A 20,716-nucleotide genomic window follows, 5' to 3' on the forward strand; every position below is an offset into this window, starting at 1 on the left:
ACAAAAGTATGAGTATACAGACCTATATGAAATGCACATGCTATGATCATGATACCGGGGTAGTCAAGAAACAGGAATCACAAAAGGATCTCAACAATGCTCAGTCTAGAGGCGCCAAGTGGATAGTGCCGCGCGGTACACCTCTGGGTCACTGCATCCACTACAAGACAGACGTGGACCTAAAATGTCCCGGACCACCGAAGCCCTCCCGACCCGTCGGCCACTGTGTACTCTCGGTGTCCATGCGTCCACAAGACAGGGCTGAGCGGCCCCAAGATATAGCTTATCTCGAAAGAGATACAGCTCAACAGTAAAGGCTATCTCGAAGAAGATACGGCTCAACATGAAATGCAACGTGCAGTAATAAACGTGACATAATAGCATGCATCATATGACATATATCAATGCACCACATAATCATGCAACACATATAAGAATGTATACTCAACCAGGATATCTCGGATAGTACTTTCGTACCTCTATCACAGCAATCCTAATCCACTGGAACCACCAGACAACAGGTCTAATCCAAGCCTATTCATCAAGTGAAAACCATCACTAAACTTATCTACCAGACTTAACTAGATAATCCTGAGATAAATACTGATAAAATTCCAAACCTTCGTCCGTCGCTAGCCCGCTGATGCCGCTAGTTCCCAACTAAAGCACAGCTCTGCTACAAGACCAGCAGCTCCCCGCTAGTGCCCAAATCTCGGAACAAGACTAGAACCTGTCAGAAACGACTGAAATGCTATGGAACTCTCTGAATTGGCGAGTCAAAATGAGGAAATCCGACCACTATTTATAGGCCATGTTCGGATCCTCCGAACACCACTTCGGAACGTCCGAACGCTACGTGTCCATTGGCTCTTGACAGCTCATGATCGGATCCTCCGATCATACACTTCGGACCGTCCGAACATGCACGTGTCCAGCTGCTCTTGACACCTCATGATCGGATCCACCGAACTCACTTCGGAACGTCCGAACTCCCACGTGTCGATCAACTCTTGACACCTAATGATCGGATCCACCGAACTCACTTCGGACCTTACGAACTCTTCGGTGCTTCCGAACCATCTTCGGTCCGTCCGATCATGACTCGGTCAAAATTACACATTAAACCTTCTTAATCACCATTACTTCGTTAATTACCCAATTTGGAATTCGGGCTACTACATTCTCCCCCCCTTAAAACGATTTCGACCTCGAAATCAAGCTTAGAGGATGAACAAAACAAAACAACTCTCCATGCGCCCTAACCAAATCCTCAGCATCATCGGGAGTCTCACCACCAACTAAAGGCTTAGGCCCCATCTGAATAAAACGATGCAAATCAAAACGCCTAGGACCATCCCGACGATGACGATGCTCACGATGACGTCTACTATCGTCCTGATCACCTCATCGACCTACACTCCCCTGACTACTCTCGTCACCAAAGTGGTCAGCCATCGCTACAACATAGAATAGGGAAACTAGTAAATTGGTCAACGGAAATCCCAAAACAGAAATCTATATCCCAAAATCGCATGCATGCTCTGATACCATAAATGTAGTGACCCGTTCCAGAATCACCTACTAATCAAAACTAAGCATGCAATTAACCTAATTAACAATAATAATCAGAGATAACAGCGGAAAAAGTCAACAACTATAATGGTTATACAACCCAATCGAAGTCTAGAATAACTCAAAATAAAATATCCAATACAACCATATCGAATCAAAACAATACCGATGAACTAAACCAACCAGCTACTCAACGTCCTCCTCCTGCTCCTCCTGAGCTGTCCAACCTGAGGCCTGCCCCGAGGGAATGGGGTGTCCAAGAATAAACAAAACCGAGGACGTGAGCGATAAGAACGCCCAGTACAAAAGTATGAGTATACAGACCTATATGAAATGCACATGCTATGATCATGATACCGGGGTAGTCAAGAAACAGGAATCACAAAAGGATCTCAACAATGCTCAGTCTAGAGGCGCCAAGTGGATAGTGCCGCGCGGTACACCTCTGGGTCACTGCATCCACTACAAGACAGACGTGGACCTAAAATGTCCCGGACCACCGAAGCCCTCCCGACCCGTCGGCCACTGTGTACTCTCGGTGTCCATGCGTCCACAAGACAGGGCTGAGCGGCCCCAAGATATAGCTTATCTCGAAAGAGATACAGCTCAACAGTAAAGGCTATCTCGAAGAAGATACGGCTCAACATGAAATGCAACGTGCAGTAATAAACGTGACATAATAGCATGCATCATATGACATATATCAATGCACCACATAATCATGCAACACATATAAGAATGTATACTCAACCAGGATATCTCGGATAGTACTTTCGTACCTCTATCACAGCAATCCTAATCCACTGGAACCACCAGACAACAGGTCTAATCCAAGCCTATTCATCAAGTGAAAACCATCACTAAACTTATCTACCAGACTTAACTAGATAATCCTGAGATAAATACTGATAAAATTCCAAACCTTCGTCCGTCGCTAGCCCGCTGATGCCGCTAGTTCCCAACTAGAGCACAGCTCTGCTACAAGACCAGCAGCTCCCCGCTAGTGCCCAAATCTCGGAACAAGACTAGAACCTGTCAGAAACGACTGAAATGCTATGGAACTCTCTGAATTGGCGAGTCAAAATGAGGAAATCCGACCACTATTTATAGGCCATGTTCGGATCCTCCGAACACCACTTCGGAACGTCCGAACGCTACGTGTCCATTGGCTCTTGACAGCTCATGATCGGATCCTCCGATCATACACTTCGGACCGTCCGAACATGCACGTGTCCAGCTGCTCTTGACACCTCATGATCGGATCCACCGAACTCACTTCGGAACGTCCGAACTCCCACGTGTCGATCAACTCTTGACACCTAATGATCGGATCCACCGAACTCACTTCGGACCTTACGAACTCTTCGGTGCTTCCGAACCATCTTCGGTCCGTCCGATCATGACTCGGTCAAAATTACACATTAAACCTTCTTAATCACCATTACTTCGTTAATTACCCAATTTGGAATTCGGGCTACTACATTCTCCCCCCCTTAAAACGATTTCGACCTCGAAATCAAGCTTAGAGGATGAACAAAACAAAACAACTCTCCATGCGCCCTAACCAAATCCTCAGCATCATCGGGAGTCTCACCACCAACTAAAGGCTTAGGCCCCATCTGAATAAAACGATGCAAATCAAAACGCCTAGGACCATCCCGACGATGACGATGCTCACGATGACGTCTACTATCGTCCTGATCACCTCATCGACCTACACTCCCCTGACTACTCTCGTCACCAAAGTGGTCAGCCATCGCTACAACATAGAATAGGGAAACTAGTAAATTGGTCAACGGAAATCCCAAAACAGAAATCTATATCCCAAAATCGCATGCATGCTCTGATACCATAAATGTAGTGACCCGTTCCAGAATCACCTACTAATCAAAACTAAGCATGCAATTAACCTAATTAACAATAATAATCAGAGATAACAGCGGAAAAAGTCAACAACTATAATGGTTATACAACCCAATCGAAGTCTAGAATAACTCAAAATAAAATATCCAATACAACCATATCGAATCAAAACAATACCGATGAACTAAACCAACCAGCTACTCAACGTCCTCCTCCTGCTCCTCCTGAGCTGTCCAACCTGAGGCCTGCCCCGAGGGAATGGGGTGTCCAAGAATAAACAAAACCGAGGACGTGAGCGATAAGAACGCCCAGTACAAAAGTATGAGTATACAGACCTATATGAAATGCACATGCTATGATCATGATACCGGGGTAGTCAAGAAACAGGAATCACAAAAGGATCTCAACAATGCTCAGTCTAGAGGCGCCAAGTGGATAGTGCCGCGCGGTACACCTCTGGGTCACTGCATCCACTACAAGACAGACGTGGACCTAAAATGTCCCGGACCACCGAAGCCCTCCCGACCCGTCGGCCACTGTGTACTCTCGGTGTCCATGCGTCCACAAGACAGGGCTGAGCGGCCCCAAGATATAGCTTATCTCGAAAGAGATACAGCTCAACAGTAAAGGCTATCTCGAAGAAGATACGGCTCAACATGAAATGCAACGTGCAGTAATAAACGTGACATAATAGCATGCATCATATGACATATATCAATGCACCACATAATCATGCAACACATATAAGAATGTATACTCAACCAGGATATCTCGGATAGTACTTTCGTACCTCTATCACAGCAATCCTAATCCACTGGAACCACCAGACAACAGGTCTAATCCAAGCCTATTCATCAAGTGAAAACCATCACTAAACTTATCTACCAGACTTAACTAGATAATCCTGAGATAAATACTGATAAAATTCCAAACCTTCGTCCGTCGCTAGCCCGCTGATGCCGCTAGTTCCCAACTAGAGCACAGCTCTGCTACAAGACCAGCAGCTCCCCGCTAGTGCCCAAATCTCGGAACAAGACTAGAACCTGTCAGAAACGACTGAAATGCTATGGAACTCTCTGAATTGGCGAGTCAAAATGAGGAAATCCGACCACTATTTATAGGCCATGTTCGGATCCTCCGAACACCACTTCGGAACGTCCGAACGCTACGTGTCCATTGGCTCTTGACAGCTCATGATCGGATCCTCCGATCATACACTTCGGACCGTCCGAACATGCACGTGTCCAGCTGCTCTTGACACCTCATGATCGGATCCACCGAACTCACTTCGGAACGTCCGAACTCCCACGTGTCGATCAACTCTTGACACCTAATGATCGGATCCACCGAACTCACTTCGGACCTTACGAACTCTTCGGTGCTTCCGAACCATCTTCGGTCCGTCCGATCATGACTCGGTCAAAATTACACATTAAACCTTCTTAATCACCATTACTTCGTTAATTACCCAATTTGAAATTCGGGCTACTACAGTATGCCTCGAGTGGGGTTCAAGGATTATTCAAAAGAACTGAAACTTAATATATAATTTTATTTTTTAATTATAAACCGATATATCTTATTTTGTAATTTATCAATATTATAATCATTTGTAGATTAGATAAACAATTAAATGTCTACGTTGGTAATGGTTAATATGTTTTATATAATAATTAATAATTAGATTTTATCAAAGCCAAATAACAAATAAATTGCAGAACAACAATCCCGTTAGTTGGACAGCTGCCATCGGAGACTTGTTGTCCACGCCTTCACCCGGCGGCTGAAATCTTCAATATGCCTTCTTCTCAACCTTGTCAATGTTAAAATGTAATAATTCTTAAGATAAAATAATCGAGGTTATTTCAGGGAAAAAAAATTATTTCGGTAATGGGGTTTCAGTATTTCATGGATAATTTTCTCAAATAATTTTTCTTTCTTTTAAAGTGAAAAAACAATTGTAATCGATATCTCTGATCCGATGTGGAATGATCTAATTGGCTGAGACACCTATTTTGGACAACACCGGTAAAATCCTAGTACCTAAAGGCTAAAATTAATAACAAACAAATCAATCCATTTACATATATTGAGAATTAACGTATTATTCATCAGTGGCAAAACTCTTTCGCTCTGGCTTAATTCACTTCCATCGAACCGGAATCAAAATTATTTGCTTGTTTTTCGAAAACTGTTAAATTTAAAGCAGCAAAAACCCAGTTCATGTTTTGAATCTCCACCATTTCAAGAGTGGAATCTACGACCTTTTTCAAATATTTGATTGTTGAAAATCCTAGTTTTGGATATGGGCACCCGAATTCAAAGGCAGAGTCTTTTCTTGATTTTAGTGGCTGGTTTCTTGTTCTTGGTTCGGGTCGATTCGATTCGGTTCGATCTGGAATCGGGTCACACCAAGTGTATATCAGAAGACATAAAGACCCACGCGATGACTGTCGGAAAGTATCATATTGTTAACCTTAACGAGGGTCAGCCTTTGCCCGATTCTCACAAAATCACTGTCCAGGTAATATTTGTATTCATGCTTTTTAAATTTGGGATTTTAGGATATTTTCCTAGTTAAATATTGGGTATAAAGTTTTATAATCTTTTAATTGGTTTGATTTTCTTCAACTTCTGCCTCTTTTGGTGCGTCCGGTGTTTCTATCAGGATCATTTTCTCTGTGGAATGAGCTAGTTTTAGGTGTACAACGCTTTTGACGATATACAAAATCAATTTGTAATTAGTTATTTTCATGATCAAGGGACTTAAACGGGTTCGGAATCAGTCTATGCGTGGAATTGATTGTAAAAGCCTATCTTTTGTTAAATATTTCATTGAATCTCCCTCTGGATAACATGTGTGCACAATTTTTGGCTTTGTTGTTTATGGCTTACAAAAAAAAGGTTCGGGCCATTGTAAGTTAAAGGCTCGCATAGCAGACCATGTTTTTGAGAATTAAATGGTTGTTCGTTGTTGCATGATTGCTTAGGAAATGTTATTTGGGGATTACTGTCATGGTTTATCCTAGAAGCAATCTACACTTTTTGTTGACTATCCTCCTTGTTTGTCCTCTGTTTTTTTTTTTTTATGAGGATGATCTATATGTCTCCAAATTTTATTGGTACTTGTAGGTTAGATCTGCATATGGAAACAGTTATCACTATTCAGACCATGTCAGTGAGGGAATGTTTTCATTTCATGCACCCGAAGAGGGTGACTATAGGGCTTGCTTTTTCGCTTCTGATCACAAACCTTCTACTACTATGACCGTTGATTTTGAATGGAAGTCTGGTGTTATTGCCAAGGATTGGACAAATGTTGCCAAGAAAGGTTCTATTGAAGTAAGTGGTCGTGTTTCATTTACTCCTATTGGTTGTGTTCTGAAGTTTTGTGCTGACAGATGAAAATCAATAAAAAGGTGAATTGGATTTTGACCATCCTTTCTATTTTAATCTTCAGTTGATGGAAATAGAATTGAAGAAAATGTTTGATACGGTCCAGTCAATACACGACGAGATGTTCTATCTACGTGAGAGGTAAAAGGCTAAGTCATGCTCTTTGATGAACTTCACCATTTTCAACTCCGAAGAATGGTGCTATATTTCCATTTAATTATTATTATTATTATTGTAGGGAAGGAGAGATGCATTTGCTGAATAGATCAACCAACTCGAAGATGGCCTGGTTGAGCTTTCTATCTCTTGTTGTTTGCCTCTCTGTGGCAGGGCTGCAGCTATGGCATTTGAAGTCCTTCTTTGAAAAGAAGAAGCTTATTTAATCTTTTTGGTTATGAATTTAATTTCTTGACCATCTTCTTGGGGGAAGGTGGTATAAACATTTTTTATCCGATGAATGTGTTATTGACTTTCAAAGGTGTGTTCCAATGAAAGGAACCAAGATAAGTCAACAAGGTTTTTGTCGCAATTAAACATATTTGAATATAATATTTATTATATTTTCCGATATTACATTTTTTTGTCTCTAAATATATATATCAAAATTTTCTTTGTTTTTTGTTTTATAAATCAGCATCCAAATAATCCCTATTGAGACGGGATTTGGCACAGATAAAGGAAAAAAAAATTGTCCTTTAAACTTGGTGGTAAAGACTATTAAGAAATTATTATATATAAAAAAACATCCAAAATAAATCTTTTTGGAATTAAATTGTATTTTAATTGGATATTTTTTTGACGTTGACGTTGAAAATTATGATCTGGAAGACCAAATTTCAACTTTGTAGGATTGTAAAATTGAATATGTAGTCTGGCTTAATTCTTAATATAGAATCTGAGTATAATAAATTCGGGCTCAGTATTTCAGTCCACACTATAAATGGGAGCTCCTCGCCTCAACAATCACCGCATTAACTCATTACTCGACTTGATTTGTGCTCATACTTTGCATAGAGATGGAGATCGATTTGACACCAAAGTTGGCGAAAACTTTGTACGGTGGAGACGGCGGGGAGTACCTTGCGTGGTGCCCAAACGATCTGCCGATGCTTCGTCAAGGAAACATAGGCGCCGGAAAGCTTGCTCTTCATGAATACGGCTTTGCTATGCCACGGTACTCCGATTCCGCCAAAGTTGCCTATGTTCTTCAAGGTATTGGTTATCAACTCATACATGTTTCTTCTTCGATTGGCGGTCTGTTTAGGTTTTGGGTTTATCAGATTGTGTGGTGGTATAAGTATTTTAGGGCTATTGAAATTATTAAATACCTAGCCCAAGATCAGTTATTCTCTGTTATATTTAACAGAATCGATCACGAAAATATGTTGAATGTGAATCTTCTTTTAGTTTTAATTTTGTGTTTACAATTTTCTGTCCCTTATTTTCTCCTTTAAATATGGTAATATTTTGTTAGAGAATATATCGACGTCAGCTTTTACTTGGAATTTAGCAGGAATCTATTCCTTGGCTGGGGCCTGCGGGCTTAAAAATTAGAATAATTGGCAGTTTGTCAGGGATTTTTTTTTTTTAAATCATCCATATTAGCGCTATTTGCTTTGTTATCCTCAAAAGTATATCTTTTTATCGGTGCCAAATATCTATCCTAATTGCTTTGTTGTCCTCAAAAGTATATATGATTGTAATGATGAATTTTTATAAGGTTGTGGACTGGCTGGGATTGTCCTCCCTGAAAAGGAAGAAAAGGTTCTTGCGATCAAGAAGGGTGATGCCCTCGCCCTTCCATTTGGAGTTGTCACCTGGTGGTACAACAAAGACGACACAGACCTAGTCATCCTCTTCCTTGGTGACACCTCTAAAGCTCATAAATCCGGCGCGTTCACCGATTTTTTCTTGACTGGCTCCAATGGTATCTTCACCGGTTTCTCGACTGAGTTTACCGGTCGAGCATGGGACTTAGAAGAAAGCACTGTGAAGACCCTTACTGGGCAGCAGTCTGGCCATGGGATTGTGAAGCTCGATCCCCACTTCAAGATGCCAGAGCCGAAGAAGGAACATTACAGTGGCATGGCATTAAACTGTGAAGAAGCTCCACTAGATGTGGATATAAAAAATGGTGGAAAGGTTGTGGTTCTGAACACCAAGAATTTGCCTTTGGTTGGAGAGGTTGGACTGGGGGCTGATCTTGTTAGGCTTAATGGGAATGCCATGTGTTCTCCAGGATTTTCATGTGACTCAGCTCTGCAAGTCACGTACGTTGTTCGTGGTAGTGGGCGTGTTCAAGTTGTTGGTGTTGATGGGAAGCGTGTGCTGGATACAAATCTAAAGGCTGGTAATCTCTTCATCGTCCCAAGGTTTTTTGTAGTCTCAAAAATTGCTGATCCTGATGGTATGGACTGGTTCTCCATCATCACGACACCCAAGTGAGTATACATTTAAATATTTGGTGAATTTACATCTTATTTCCCCCACGTTGCTGTATATGCTAATGTAAAATGTGAGACTTACGATCCTACAATGTTAATATGTACACAAATAGCGTATTCCTGATCACTATCCTTTTTATTGAGAAAGAATTTGAATTTCTGTACTGCAGTCCTATTTTTACTCATTTAGCTGGAAGGACATCTGTATGGAAAGCATTGTCTCCGCAAGTTCTGCAAGCAGCTTTCAATGTCAGCCCGGATGTGGAGCAGAAATTCAGCTCTAAGAGGATGTCCGAAGAAATCTTCTTCCCACCAAAGTGATCAACCCTTTTTTTTCCCTTTATAAGCTCACAACAAGAGGATTTTTTTTCCAAGTTTCGTTCTAGTTTGGGTGCAGCAATAAGAGTATTAGGAGCAGGGATTGTTGTGTTTTCGCACGGTAACTTGTGGTTTATAAAAATCTTATGTGATTATGTCGATGCTACTATATAGTGGATACATCCATACGTGAAATTTCATGGTTATTTTTTTAAAATCAATATGAAAAAATTTCAAGTGGGGCATATAATTCATTTGGTGTTCAGAACAGCATTGGCTAAATTTATTTTTAACTAAAAGAACGCGGAAATAATAAGTATATATACACCCATTAAATTACATTACAAAATCACACTCCATCAGCAACTCAGGTTCGCTAAACCGCAGTCAGACCATCTTTTAATGGAATAGATCTCATGTGAGACCGTCTCACGGATCACAATCTGTGAGACGGATCAATAAAATAAAGTAATACTCTTAACATAAAAAGTAATATTTTTTCATGGATTATCCAAATAAAGATCCGTATCATAAATACGACCCGTGAAACCGTCTCACACAAGTTTTTGCCTTTTTAATGAGACGGTCTTTTGTCCAAACAAAAAATAGGCAGTTGGTGCCATTCAATGCAAGAATTTTAGAGTAAGCACTAACTAGTTATCAAATTTTGTGTCAAACGTACAATAATAAGCAACTAAATATATGTTGAATGGACAAAAAAGATAAAAGTAATAAATTCCACTTACAAATTAAAATTCAAATTACAACCCAATGTCCAACAAAAAATTATAAGTCTAAAAGAAAACATCGAAACATAATACAATATCATACACGCAATTGCACGACACTATCGTAACTGATCTTCTACTTTTCTACCATCAGTAAGTAAAATAGTTTCAACACGGTGGGTGTGAGAATTCGAGTGAAGCTTCATTTTTCTTTTTTTTTTTTTGAGGAAAACTACCAAAATTTTCAAACAGATCATAACCGCAGATCAAAACATAGTTAGAATTCAATATCACTGTACAATATTAGCAATGTGCTGCTGTCTGTGGAAATAATACACACTTCCTCCAGAAGCAACAATAATCAAGCCAAATCCTATTTCGTAAGCACGCTCAGGGGCAAAAAAACACAAATATCATTCATTTTTAGACATCATCTATACTATTCAAATGTTACCAATCTGGCAAGTCTTTACCTGGAAAAATTGCAGGAGAATGGCATCATGAAAAAAATTGAATCTGGATCATGGTGCTATTCACTGGAGACTGAACTTACACCACAGTCACCTAGATATGAATCTTGATTTGGGAACACTTCGGATTGTAGAGACGGAAAAATCTTGTTCACGTGTAACCATGTTTGCTCCCATACGTTATCTCCTCCTAGAGTACTGGTAGGTACAAGCACGCCCTTGGCCTTCATGGCAAACAGGATGTTTCTGAGAAGCTCAGGCACTAATTCTTGATGCTTGTCACTTCTTCTAACTTTTAGCTTCATATACCTTTCCATTCTACCAATTACATTGCGCCACAACTTGCAGAAGCTGGGCAATTGAGATAGTTCTTGGAGTTGATGAAGGAACACTGCAGCAAGGAGCTTCAAGGCAAGAACAAGGGTCCCTTCTATGTTACGGTACTCCTTTTGAGTTTGAGGGTTTCCTTGTGCAATTTCAGCCAAGTCGTCAAGCATCGTGAATATAACCATTTCAAAGCATTGAGGCCATAAGTTGGGCGGAAGGAAAATGTCATCTACACCAGTTAAGCACGTTTGTAATGATAGAAGAGCATGGTTTCTAACTTCTTCTCTCTGGTCTAAACAAACCTTTCGTAATCCTTGAACAAGCCTCAGCCACATCTCACCAATATCCTGGCATAATTTGCCAGCTTCCACATCTGCCATAGCTTCCCTTGCATCTTTGGCCCATCGCACCAAACAAGAAACTGAGCCTACCATAAGATCCACAGCATGTACAGATCTATCAGTCTGTCCAACACGAGATTCTGCAAATTGTCTGGCTGCGTCAGCACAAAGCACGAAATTAGCGGGTGACAAGTGGGATCCATCAGACATTATAAAAGATAGGGCTTCAAATCCTGATTCAGAAGCATCTGGGTGTCTAGCAGTGATAGATAGTAAAGAAGTAATGGTTCTCCATCCCATTGGAGATCGAATATGAGTAGCATTTGCTTTCACCAGGCGACTGACTTCCAGAGTTATTTGCTCACAATATTGGTCAGCAACTCGTGCATCAAGCTTGAGAACCAGTTGTAGTGATCTCAAAAGTTCATCAGCCAGGTTCTCCTTGTATGGAAGCAGGCGCTGGCAAATGCGAAGAAGCCCGAAAACTGCCTTCTCGACTAAGGCGCAAGCCACTACTGTCGATTGAACAATATTAGCAATATGATCATATACACCCTGCCAAAGAAGTCCAATTCTGTCCCTGTTGTTCAACGTAATTGCAATCAATAATTCCAAGCAGAAAACTGCAGTGTCCTCGTCCTCGGGTGAGCTATTACCCTTCTGGGGTCGCCCAGCAGCCCATATGAGAGCTCTCGCAAGTTGCAACAAAGAATCAGCATGCAAAAACTTGCTTTCAGTGAAGATACTGTCGATGTGACACTTCTGAATCGTTTGAAGCGTGCGTTGATGAGCGGCAAGTTGTTGTTCAGTTGGCTGAGATCTTGGCTCTTCAGTATCAAGTGACAAAAGCTGACTGAACCGGCCCATCAGGCCAGAAGATCGCCTAGGAGTGCCAATGGATTGCATATGAGCAGCAGACAGGGAACTTGTGAGAGGCTTTCCATGCACAGGATCAGATGACATCTCCGATTCATCAGCTGCATCACTGGCCACTCGAGCAGGAAGAAGGCCAAGCTTATGTAATCTTAAGATGCAATCCAAAATATTTCTCCAGCCAGTACGTATAAAATCTCCATACCTATTTGCAATGGTGAAAACAGTGACAGTCGCCATTCTAGCTTTTGCATCATCACCAAAGGCTAGAACTGGCTCCTCAACAGATAAGGGATTCAGTAGTGTTGTAAACTTACAAAGAGACACTACCAGATCATCTAAAATATCTTCAAGGTGATGACATGCAGATATCTTGGCAACAGCCAAGAAACCATCAATACATGTCTGATAAACATCCTCATGTTCCGCGTGATCGAAAACAACAGAGATAGCGGCAATTGTTGGACCTGACATGATTGCAAACATGTCATGGTCAAGGTAGGCCCTGGAATCAGCCATAATATATGGAGAAGTTTTATTAGATTTATGCATCAAATCAATCCAACGGCTTGGAGTCATTTCAGCAAAACCAGTTCCTTGTTCAGGTGTTGTGCGAATCTCATTCTTGCAGATCGCATAATACAGCTCTGAAAGGAACTCCCGAGGGAGATCATTACCTCCATTAATGTGCCTGTTGTTCCTGATGAAATCCTCTTCGCTCATTTTCTTCTTCACCTGTATATTATGCTGGTCCGTGTTCAGCATAATAATGGAATAAGATAAAAGTAGAGCAGCATCTTTATTAGCTAGGATCTGTGGTGATTGCTCATAATATCTCTCTGAGAATGCCTCAAGCACTCTTTGTATCTTCTGAGATTCTCCAGGCAATCGGAAAGTCTCCAGAAACAAGCGTAATGCAGTATCGAGATTCATGTCTTTGAAATCAAATGTTCCAGCAAATTCATGTAGAACCTGAACGCAAAATTCATCATGATTTCCAAGAAAATCCCCAACAAGATTTTTATCCAGTCCAGCGGTATAGCGGAAAAAACAAGCCACACTCTGTGGGTCAAGTTTCTCGGGCAACAGGTGTGTTCCTTGAAGAAATTCTAATCCTTTTTTAGGATCACGATTGAAGTGATCGGCCCCAATCATCAACCTTCTTTTGATATACTTCTTTTTGCGAGCAAAAGGAACCCAATGATCAGGATCACCGAAGTTCTCACATTTCACCATCCAAAATGGGGTATACTCCTCAAGATATACAGGAGTGGGTTCAGAACTAAGAGATCCATTGCCTACTCTCTCAGCCATTCCCTGAATCACAGCAATCAGGCCATCCAAGGCAAGAATGTGCATCGAGGACAATGGACAATTCACTGGAAAAGCACTCCTTGACAATAGATTAGCAAGGTCTTCAAAGACATTGCTACAGGTTATATCACAATCTAAATTCGCATACATCTCAACCATGAATGTTTTCTGCCTACAAAAATCAACTAGAGCCTCCATGGCAACCTCCTGCTGCTGGTATGAAGCTCCAAACCGGCTGTGTGCAAGTCTCAAAATCACACAGGAAAAGAAAGCCTCAAGCTGAAGCTTCAGTTCAGAACGCAAATGCTGATACATGTTGAGAACAATACTACAGACCATAGAAAGAATCAACGGGCTCACCGATAGTCCAAATTGCATCAGATTACGAAATAGTTCATCCTGTAACAAGTTCAATAGTCTAGGGTGACGGTGAATAGCCGGGCCACCCAATTCTATCGCTGAATTAATCAAACCCAAAGCAAAAAGAGGCACATCTTCATCAAATGTTATATTATTGGCTCTAGAATCCATTCCGACATGTTCAACAACATTTAACAATGAACACAGGAAGTGAAATATCTCAACCACGCAGGGTAGGCCATACGGCTCAGTCATTAAATGCAAGTCAAATGGAACAACATCCTTCTCGTTATCACTTCTCATCGTACTTTCGTCTGTCAGGCTGTTGATGAGGCCAGAGGAAGTAGGATTAATAACCCCAGGAGCAAGTTGGCCATCATATTCAGAATTTCCAGTGTCATTTTCAGATTTCCTAACAATGCTATGATCAGAATCAATTCCAGCAGTCTGCACAATAAGAAAAAAAGTGTAAAGTTCCTCAATGTAAACGAGGTGAAAAACAAGAGATAGTCCATTGGCAGGATGGAACCCTGCAGATCAAGGTCCACAAAAATATAGAAAATCCACATGCAGTCACAAGCACAATAAATTTATCAGCACACAAAAAATGATAAACTACTCTCAGTTTCTTTGATACATACGATGAAGCATTATATTTTGGAACTGGTAAACTGACAGAATCGCAAAGGGACATTTTAAATAATGCATTCACAAGAATAAACAGAATGCAAACATTCAGAAAAAATAATTATTAAATGGTCCACAGAAGTAACAGATATTATTCACCTCAGTTTTCAAAGAACTGCCTCCTCTAACAAGTGATTGTTCTGTCGTGTCAACATCTGGAAGGTGCGAAAAAATGCATCTGACAAGTTCATGCATTGTGTGGCGAGAAATCCGCTGTAACAATTCACCTTTGCTTCCTGCTTGATGAACTATTCGGAAGCAAGTATTCACAATAGTACAAACATGTTGATTGCTTAGCATAACTGATGCTTTACTTTTCATGCAAGCCAATAAGATCTGAAGTATCTTCATTAGTACGACTTCTTCAGATGAAGGGTCAGTGACCTCAAATCTGCAGCTTGTAACAGCATCAACTACCAAATGCATAGCATCCTCAACATTGATAGTGTTTATACCCAGCACATCCAGTGCCAAAATCTTGTAAACAGCAGACAAGGCCACGCCGGTAATTGATGCACCTGTTTCATCAGACCGAATTACATCAAGAAATGGTTGGAGATACAGGCAAGGATTAACGGACTGCCACTGATGCTGCCACGAAAATATTTGCTTTCGCAATGTTTTAAGAGATTGAATGAGGGAATGCTCCAATTGATCATCGCCAGAAACATAACGACCTCCCCATCTCACATTCCTCCTCATTACTGCCAAAACAGAACCTATCTCTGAGTTAATTGTACAAGCCAAAACAGCCATACTGGAAGAGGTTGTCTCACAGTCCTCAGGTTCCTCTTCAATTGCCTTGATGCTAGACTGTAGCCTTAAACGCCCCATCACTGACTATCCAGGTCAAGATTTCAACTAAAATGGTTGGTAATAACTGTTTCAAAAGGAGAAGCTGGAAAAAATCCAAAGAATGCAACTCATGATCTAGAAAAAAGATCAAACAAAGATGCACGTGTTGGAACTTACCAAATGGGGATTCTACAGTTCAAAATGGGGATTCTTATATCAGAAAACTCATCGAGCGAACAATCACCTTATACACAGACAAGATGTCTGCAGCGTAGATCCGCGAGTGTGACGAGGACGCAGTTTAAAGAGAATGAATCTGAGCTACTTCCCGACGATTTCAAAATTCCGATAAGCGGCGCCGGCGAAATTTTCGTTTGACTGTTGACTTTTGAATGGAGGAGTTCATAGCGAGGATAAAAGAGGAAAACGAAAAAATCGTAAGGCGCATGGAATAATTATATCATAATTCAAAAATAAAAGAAAACGAGAGACGACGACGTTTACTAGAAGTTAGGAACTGTTCCTAATTTCTTTGAAATTTTCTTAAAAATAAAGTCCACATTTTATTAAGTTTTTTTGGAGTAAAGAGAATTTGGTTTTCGAGTTTCGAATATATTTTTCGATTTAGTATTAATCTAATTACAGTATATATTTTTTTAATTATAATTATAAAAAAAATTCAAAGCAGTCATGCCTTCATTAAAATAAAAGCTAAATATATTTTGGTACATGAAGTTAGATAAAATAATGAGTAGGTCTTTCGTGAGACGATATCACAAATCTTTATCTGTGAGACGGGTCAATCCTACTTTATATTTACAATAAAAATTAATACTCTTAGCATAAAAAATAATAATTTTCTATTTATGACACAAATAAGATATCTATATCATAAAATACGACCCGTGATACCGACTCACAAAATTTTTTGCCTAAAATAATTTGGATCGTTAAAAAATGTGTGATTTTGGTTATCAATCCCTTGTTATTATTTATGCTTTTATTGACTTTGATTTGCTATTTACAACAATGCAAAAATTCTTAAGAGACTATTTAATGAGTCAATTTTATTAAATGAATTTTTTATTTTAGTAACTCACGAAAATTATTATTTTTATGCTTAAAATATTATTTTTTATTATAAATCTAAGCCAAACTTAGATTGTAAAATATAAAAATAATTTGGACAAAAACTACACGCTGTTGAAAATAATAGTTGAAATTATTGAATGTTGAAAATAAAAATTGTAAATATTGAAAATTAATGTGTGATGATGTACGTAATGATCTATTTATTTTTAAATTATTTTCAAAAAATCTATAAATATGTCTCTCAATTTGTGAAGAAACACACAATTGAGTAGACAAAATTTTATAAAGTGTATAGTTTAATATATTTTGTGAGTTTACTTTTTACCATAAATTTTTACTTTTAACACGTTATCAGCACGATACTCGAAGATTCGATTCTCTATATTTTTCCAAACTCCAAAACACAAGAAAACAGTAACAATATTTAAACATAAGAATATTTATTTTATTATTTTACTATTTATTGTACAATATTCAAACATAAGCATATTTGTAAGCTCTATAAAGAATCAATAAAGGGAAAGAAAACTGAGACCAACTTCACTGACCACAGTGACCGTTTGAATTATTTAACTCATTTTGATGCTGCAGATTTTCTGAATAATTTATCTGAAAATGGTCAATATATTGGTAGAATTGAAATGTAAAATATTTTATTTTTCATATACTCATACACTAATGTTTTATTGTATAATTATGATATGTCTTATATTTTTCAATAAATTACATATGTATTGTAAGTAATTTTTTTCATTGATTTTTTTTTAAGTTCAAATATGGAAACTGTTATGAACAAAGCTAAACAAGGAACTAATCTCATGAAAGTTTACATATCTGATAGTAGTACACTGTACATCGCACACTATTCTTCGAGATAAAAGATATTTCTTGGAATTAAAACCAATAAAAACAATGGCGAATACAATATCAGGTCCTGTAGACTTGATTAAAGGTTGTGGGAAAGCACATTTTTTGTTACCTAATGGTACAAAATTTCTGATAAATGATATTTTGTATTCACCACAATCGAAAAGAAATTTGTTAAATTTTTATGAAATATATTCTCATGGGTATAATACTCAGACAATAAATGAAGGAAATGAGAAATATATGTGTATTATCACATATAAATCAGGAAAGAAATATGTAGTTGAAAAACTACCAATGCTCTTTGCTGGGTCGCATTATACACATATAAGTCCAATTGAATCAAACATGGTGGTTGATAATTCTTCAATATTAATCAATTGCCATCATCGATTAGGACATCCTGGTTCAACAATGATGCGAATAATTATAGAAAATAACATGATCATCCGCTGAAAAACCAGAAGATCTTTTAAAATAATAAGTTTCAATGCAAATCATGTTCTCTTGGAAAAATTATTGTAAGACCATCAACATCTAAAATCCAAATTGAATCACCTATGTTCCTTGAACATATTCAGGGTGATATTTGTGGGCCAATTCATCTACAATGTGGACCATTTATAAATTTTATGGTATTGATCGATCTCTCAGCAGATGGTCACATATATGTTTATTATCAACTCGAAATGTGGCATTTACGAAATTACTTGTTCAAATAATAAAATTACGGAATCAATTTCTTGATCATACAATCAAGAAAATTAGGGTTGATAATGGTAGTGAATTACTTCCCAAACTTTCAATAATTATTGTATGTGAATGAGAATCACTGTTGAAGATCATGTTGCTCATGTAACGAAATGGATTAGCTGAATCATTGATTAAACGTCTATAACTGATTATAAGACCAATGACTATGAAAACAAAACTCTCTGTTTCTATATGGGGACATACAATTTTGGTTGTATGATGTGCGCCTACGGCGGTGCAGCGCTGGCAGCTTCTAACAACAATTATTTGCCAACACCGCTAACATACATATTCCTCTACTTGTGTGCATCATTTCTTTAATTTCTTGCCCTTGTGCTTGTTTACATGGCGCTGTAAAATCAGCTACTGGCCTACTGCGCCTATTATCTTCAGCAAAAAAGTAAATATTTTCAGCTCTCTCACGGTGGTTAAGCTAATCCCGTTGGCAACAAATCAAGTAATTTCAACCATAGCAAATATTGTGAAGAAAAATGGATACATGATCAGAGTTAGAGAAATAAAAGTAGAACAAAGGCTTTGCTGGTGTGAAACATTTCTCTTACTTTCATTTACACGTGATAATCAATTTATACAGAGGACTCAAGCAATATGCTATTGACACGTAGAAAACTCATCCATAATTCTGTTACAACCATTTCAACAATAAATTCATCTAGATCCTTCCGAATGTGTACTGGACCCATATATATATGGGCTTGTTATTTATTATATGGGCTTTGAGTGTCTTCAAGATCATGGGCTTTAACTGGCCCCCTCAAGCTGTGCAGGGGATGAGGAACCACGCAGAGCTTGAACCTAAGGCGATGAAACATTATTGCTGACAATGGTTTAGTAAGCATGTCTGCCAGTTGATCAATTGCAGGAACATGGCGAACAGAAAGTTCCTTAGCCAGCACTTTTTCTCGAACAAAATGGAGATTGGTTCTTGCATGTAATACAGGATTGGCAGTAAGAGCTATTGTGCTGAGATTGTCACACCAAAGAATAGGTGGGCTTGAGACAGTAACATGTAACTCAGAAAGAAGAGACCGAAGCCATAGGAGCTCAGAAGTGGCATTGGCGACACTTCTATATTCTGCTTCAGTACTAGATCGGGACACAGTGGATTGCTTCTTGGAGCTCCATGAAATTGGTGAAGACCCAAAAAACCAGCAAAAACCAGAAGTGGATCGACGATCATCAGGATCACTACCCCAATCCGCATCACAAAATCCTTGTAGAGTAAAGGATGAGGAAGGGTTGATATGAATACCATATCCAAGCCTACCTTTTAAGTATCGCAAGATGCGTTTTACCGCCTTCCAGTGAGAGTGTGAGGGAGCTTGCATAAATTGACACACTTTGTTGACACTAAAGGCAATGTCTGGTCGAGTAATAGTTAAGTATTGGAGTGCTCCGACTGTGCTACGATAAAGTGTAACATCATCAAATGGATCACCTTCTTTAGAAGACAATCTGAGACCTGAAGTCATTGGTGTTGGCAAAGCTTTAGCATCATTCATCTTAGTGCGAAGAAGTAAATCTTGCGTGTACTTAGTCTGAGTAAGAGTCATGGAATTGTCCAGTGATCTGCAAACTTCAATGCCCAAGAAGTAATTCACATCTCCTAAATCTTTAAGAGAAAATTGATTGTGCAAGGCTGAAATAAGTGATCGAACTTGAGTGGTGTCACTTCCTGTAATGAGAATATCATCAACATAAATGAGGACATAAATCACAAAAGTGGCGTGAGCTTTGACAAATAAAGAGGCATCGGCTTTAGAGGCAACAAAACCCATAAGCTTTAGAGTATGACAAAGACGTTCGAACCAAGCTCGCGGGGCTTGCTTGAGCCCATATATAGCTTTATTCAGTTTGCACACCATATGAGAAGTAGGACTTGGGACTTCAAACCCCGGTGGTTGATGCATATACACAAGCTCAGTAAGTTGACCATGGAGAAAGGCATTATTGACGTCAACTTGTTGAATTTGCCATCCTTTAGAAACAGCCACAGAGAGAACAAGTCTAATAGTGGTGGGTTTCACAACCGGACTGAATGTTTCTTTGTAATCAAGCCCTGGGGTTTGAGAGTATCCCTTTGCAACAAGCCGGGCTTTGTACCGAGCAACTGAACCATCTGGATTTGTTTTGAGTTTAAAGACCCACTTACAACCAATGATGGGTAAATGAGATGGTGGTATTACAAGAGTCCATGTATGATTCTGCATTAGTGCTTGAAATTCAACCTCCATTGCTTTACGCCATTCAGGATGTAAGCTGGCCTCTTGAAACGATGATGGTTCCCAGATATTTGAATGTATAGACAGGTGAGCTTTTGGTTTGAAAATCCCAGCCTTGGAACGAGTCACCATCGGATGAAGATTCAATGGACTATGGGCAGGTGTGGTGACTGGAGGTGAATATGAAAGTGTAGGATTTCTCTGTTCAGGGGATGGAGAAACAAGAGATGGAGTAGTTGATGTAGGAACAGATTGAACACAGGGCGATTGCAG

The 20,716-nt window shown here is 39.2% G+C and overlaps 3 protein-coding genes across 4 annotated transcripts; 2 read left to right on the top strand and 1 right to left on the bottom strand.

Moving 5' to 3' along the window:
• The first annotated feature begins 5,514 nt into the window (after positions 1–5,514).
• LOC140809344 (transmembrane emp24 domain-containing protein p24delta7-like) lies at positions 5,515–7,382 on the top strand. Its single transcript, XM_073166937.1, has 4 exons — positions 5,515–5,959; positions 6,568–6,777; positions 6,896–6,972; positions 7,070–7,382. The coding sequence occupies exons 1-4, from the start codon at positions 5,741–5,743 to the stop codon at positions 7,212–7,214; spliced, it is 651 nt and encodes a 216-aa protein (XP_073023038.1). The 5' UTR covers positions 5,515–5,740; the 3' UTR covers positions 7,215–7,382.
• Positions 7,383–7,711: 329 nt separating this feature from the next.
• On the top strand, positions 7,712–9,748 carry LOC140809343 (13S globulin seed storage protein-like). Its single transcript, XM_073166936.1, has 3 exons — positions 7,712–8,043; positions 8,552–9,272; positions 9,446–9,748. The coding sequence occupies exons 1-3, from the start codon at positions 7,848–7,850 to the stop codon at positions 9,594–9,596; spliced, it is 1,068 nt and encodes a 355-aa protein (XP_073023037.1). The 5' UTR covers positions 7,712–7,847; the 3' UTR covers positions 9,597–9,748.
• A 570-nt stretch (positions 9,749–10,318) lies between these two features.
• Positions 10,319–15,941, bottom strand: LOC140808712 (ARF guanine-nucleotide exchange factor GNOM-like). 2 transcript variants are annotated; one of them, XM_073165901.1, is made up of 3 exons: positions 15,733–15,941; positions 14,793–15,591; positions 10,319–14,453 (listed from the first exon to the last, which is right to left on the bottom strand). In XM_073165901.1, exons 2-3 carry the CDS (start codon positions 15,525–15,527, stop codon positions 10,851–10,853), a joined length of 4,338 nt encoding a protein of 1,445 aa, XP_073022002.1. In that variant the 5' UTR covers positions 15,528–15,591; positions 15,733–15,941; the 3' UTR covers positions 10,319–10,850. The 2 variants fall into 2 exon arrangements, with proteins under 2 accessions (XP_073022002.1, XP_073022003.1); XM_073165902.1 differs by having other exon boundaries at positions 14,793–15,623.
• Between the last annotated feature and the right edge of the window lie 4,775 nt (positions 15,942–20,716).

Source organism: Primulina eburnea, chromosome 13 (assembly GCF_022965805.1).
Source record: "Primulina eburnea isolate SZY01 chromosome 13, ASM2296580v1, whole genome shotgun sequence".
In the NCBI taxonomy this organism is placed as follows: domain Eukaryota; kingdom Viridiplantae; phylum Streptophyta; class Magnoliopsida; order Lamiales; family Gesneriaceae; genus Primulina; species Primulina eburnea.